The sequence below is a fragment of the Gekko japonicus genome, unplaced genomic scaffold (assembly GCF_001447785.1).
Source record: "Gekko japonicus isolate JY-2015 unplaced genomic scaffold, Gekko_japonicus_V1.1 scaffold3524, whole genome shotgun sequence".
Taxonomy (NCBI): Eukaryota; Metazoa; Chordata; class Lepidosauria; order Squamata; family Gekkonidae; genus Gekko; species Gekko japonicus.
The window spans coordinates 25,746-28,998 of record NW_015171607.1 but is presented as its reverse complement, the minus strand read 5'-3'; the positions used below and the strand labels follow the sequence as shown (position 1 = coordinate 28,998).

The 3,253-nt window shown below is 51.1% G+C and overlaps 1 protein-coding gene across 1 annotated transcript in view; it reads left to right on the top strand.

Annotated features, from left to right (window-relative positions):
• Window positions 1–3,253, top strand: part of LOC107117756 (WD repeat-containing protein 75-like) — a 43,703-nt gene that overhangs the window by 17,080 nt on the left and 23,370 nt on the right. Inside the window, exon 6 of the mRNA XM_015419919.1 lies at window positions 1,895–1,965. Coding sequence (XP_015275405.1) covers window positions 1,895–1,965 — 71 coding nt within the window. The remainder of the gene's footprint in view (window positions 1–1,894; window positions 1,966–3,253) is intronic.

Below are 3,253 nucleotides of genomic sequence, written 5' to 3'. Positions count from 1 at the left end.
CACTTCTCTTGCCCTCCTGGGAAGTCGTATGGACGGGAGAATCTTTTGCAGGCCCCCCTGCCTCCCCCCCTTCTTCCTTCCTTCCTTTCTCTCTCTCTCCCCCCCACCTTCTCTCTCTTTCTCCTTCCTCTCTCTCTCTCTCTCTCTCTCTTTCTCCCTTCCTTCCTTCTTCCACCCACCCTACCTGTCTAGGGGTCCGTTGTCTCCGTCCACAACGGGCTTTGCTCCCTAGTAATAATAATATTACACAGATAGAAGGTTGGGTCCCAAAGAACGGCTGATGGAGCAAGTTCGTGGAAGAGATCTTTGCAGATTTATCCCTCACCCAAATTCCACTTCTGATGTTCAGAGGATCCTCAGGGACCTTGTGGCGGACGCCATGATAGCTGCATCCGGATGGGGGCATTGGTAGAAATCTCCCCCCCACCCTTCCCGGGGAAACTCTTCAGGAGGTGGGGAGAAGAGAGAGGCTGAGGGTAACAGGGTGGGGGAAGACGTGAAAGGGAAAAGCCCACAATTCAGAATGAAAAGGTTTGGTGACCTCACTTCCTTGTAGGCTAAGCCTGCCTCACAGAGTTGTTGTGAGTCTAAAATAAAGGGGTGGGGGGAGACAATGTGTGCAGTTCTGGAGGCCTCACTTCCAAAAGGATGTGGACAGGATGGAGCGGGTGCAGAGGAGAGCGACGAGGATGATCGGGGGCCTGGAGACCAAGAAGCCCTATGAGGAAAGGCCGGGGGACTCGGGAATGTTCGGTCTGGAGAAGAGGAGGGGGGGGGGGGGGGACAGGATGGCTCTCTTGACGTATTTGAAGGGCTGTCACTTGGAGGAGGGCAGGGCAGCAGTGGAGAGGACTCGCAATTATGGGCTTAAATTAAGGCTGGGACAATACCAGCTGGATAACTTTTTTACAGTCAGAGTTGTGCAACAGTGGAATCAGCTGCCTGGGGAGGTGGTGAGCTCGCACTTATCCAAGAGCAATCCAAAATGATCTAGATAGGCTGGAACAGTGGCCTGGGACAAATAAAATGAATTTCAATAGAGATAAGTGCGAAGTCCGGCACTTAGGTACAAAAAATCAAAGGCACAGATATAGAATGGGAGGGACTTGACAGCAGCACATGTGAAAGGGATCTGGGTGTTCTGGTTGATCACAAGCTAAACATGAGCCTGCAGTGCGATGTGGCTGCGAAGAAAGCGAAGGCAATCTTAGGATGCATTAACAGAAGCCTTGTGTCCAGATCACGGGAGGTGGTAGTTCTGCTCTATTCTGCTATGGTCAGGCCTCACCTGGAGTCCTGTGTCCAGTTTTGGGCACCACATTTTAGGAAGGATGTTGACAAGCTCGAGCGTGTCCAGAAGAGGGCCACCAGGGTGGTGAGAGGGTTGGAATCCAAGTCTTACGAGGAAAGGCTGAAAGAGTTGGGTATGTTTCGCCTGGGAAAGAGAAGGCTTAGAGGGGACATGATGGCAGTCTTCAAGTATTTGAAGGGCTGCCATGTAGAAGATGGAGCAGATCTATTCTCTGTTGCTCTGGATTGCAAGACTAGATCTAATGGGTGGAAATTACAAGGAAGTCGTTACCGGCTAAATATCAGGAGAAACTTCCTAACTGTAAGAGTGGTTGAGCAGTGGAACAGTCTGCCTCAGGAGGTGGTGGATGGTCTGCTGTACGTTTTTGAGCGGAGGCTGGACAACCCTCTTTCGGGTATGTTGTAGGGCTACCTTTCGGCTGTGCTCCTGCAGAGTGCAGGAGGCTGGACTAGATGACCTTGAAGGTCCCTTCCAACTCTTAACATTCTATGATTCTTCACCCCAACATCTTTCGAGACAGGCGTTCGGTCAAACAGACTGTGGCGAATGCTAAATGTTAAAACTGTGCCTTGGTTCTCACAGGGTGAATACGTGGCATCCGTCTGGGGGCTTCACCTCTTCGTTTATTTTTTCAAGAAGAAAAAGATCCACAGGTAAGGAGAGACAGCGTGAGCTGACTACATTGTGGGACACGAGGCCACACTGCCTGCCAATGCTAGTATGTTGTTGTTCAGTCGCACAGTCGAGTCCGACTCTTCGCGACCCCGTGGACCAGGTCACGCCAGGCCTTCCTGTCTTCCACCGTCCTCTGGAGTTTGCTCAATTTCATGTTCGTTGCATCTATGACACTGTCTAACCATCTCATCCTTTGCCGTCCCCGTCTTCTTTGACCTTCAATCTTTCCCAGCATCAGGGTCTTCTCCAGTGAGTGCTCCCTTCTCATTTGTATGCTAGTACAGGACTGTGTATGCGGCCACTGCCTTTGGATGAGAGCAGTCATTGGCCTTTCTTGTCCTATCGGGATATGCTGAGATGGGGAGGTCTCCACCCCTGACCCTCTTCCGTCATCTTAGACTGAACACCTTTCCTTCTAGGAACTCAGGTCTATGGCTGTAGATATTTTTCCCATGTGGTGACATTTGCTAAAGGTGTCTGGCTTTGGTGGGGTTTTTAGCCTCTGCATTCCCGGCATTCGTCCAGTTCCATTTCCCCTGTGAAATGTCGAACTGGCGGTGCTGTATAAAACCATACAACGTCTCAGCGGGGGTTTTGAAGAAAAGGAGCCGTCCCTCAAACGAGCCGAACTTCCATCAGCCTCATAGAAGATCTGGGTTTAAAGTACACGTTGGGCGTCTGTAACCACTTTTTGCTTTGGTTGCCTGCAGTTCCTGGCATTAGAAATGGGTGCCACGGGTCAGGCATGTGTTAGATTTGGACACAGACTGAGAGCAAAAGCTATCTTTTTAATCCGGTTTGGTGCAAGAATAAGGGAAGATGACCAGATTCCTTGGGTCCGTGTCACGACAAGTCCTTCCCTGTCTTCTGCCCCAGTGATCAAATATGGGCCCCTCCTCATTAACCGTGCAGTGAACACCTGAGTTCAGAGGTGTCTAATGCATTTGTTATGAGAGCCAGATCTGACGTAAAAGTCATTTTCTCAGGCCGGGGCATGTGTGACATAAAGTGTAATGCCAGGTACTGGAGATATCTCTCCCTTATATATAATTGAGTAAGACACAGCGTAAGACTCAGCGGAGAAAAAAATGTGCTCTGTCAGCCATTAGCTGGCCAGCTGCCATGCCATTGGCTGGGAGGCAAACGCTGCGTGTGGACGGTGCGGTGGTGGCACCAATGCGCCCCTTGCTGCGGCCCAATTTCCCTCCCCCCCACCCAGTTGGAGGCCAGCAGCGGCAATTCCTTCTCCCCCCCCCCAACTGTCCC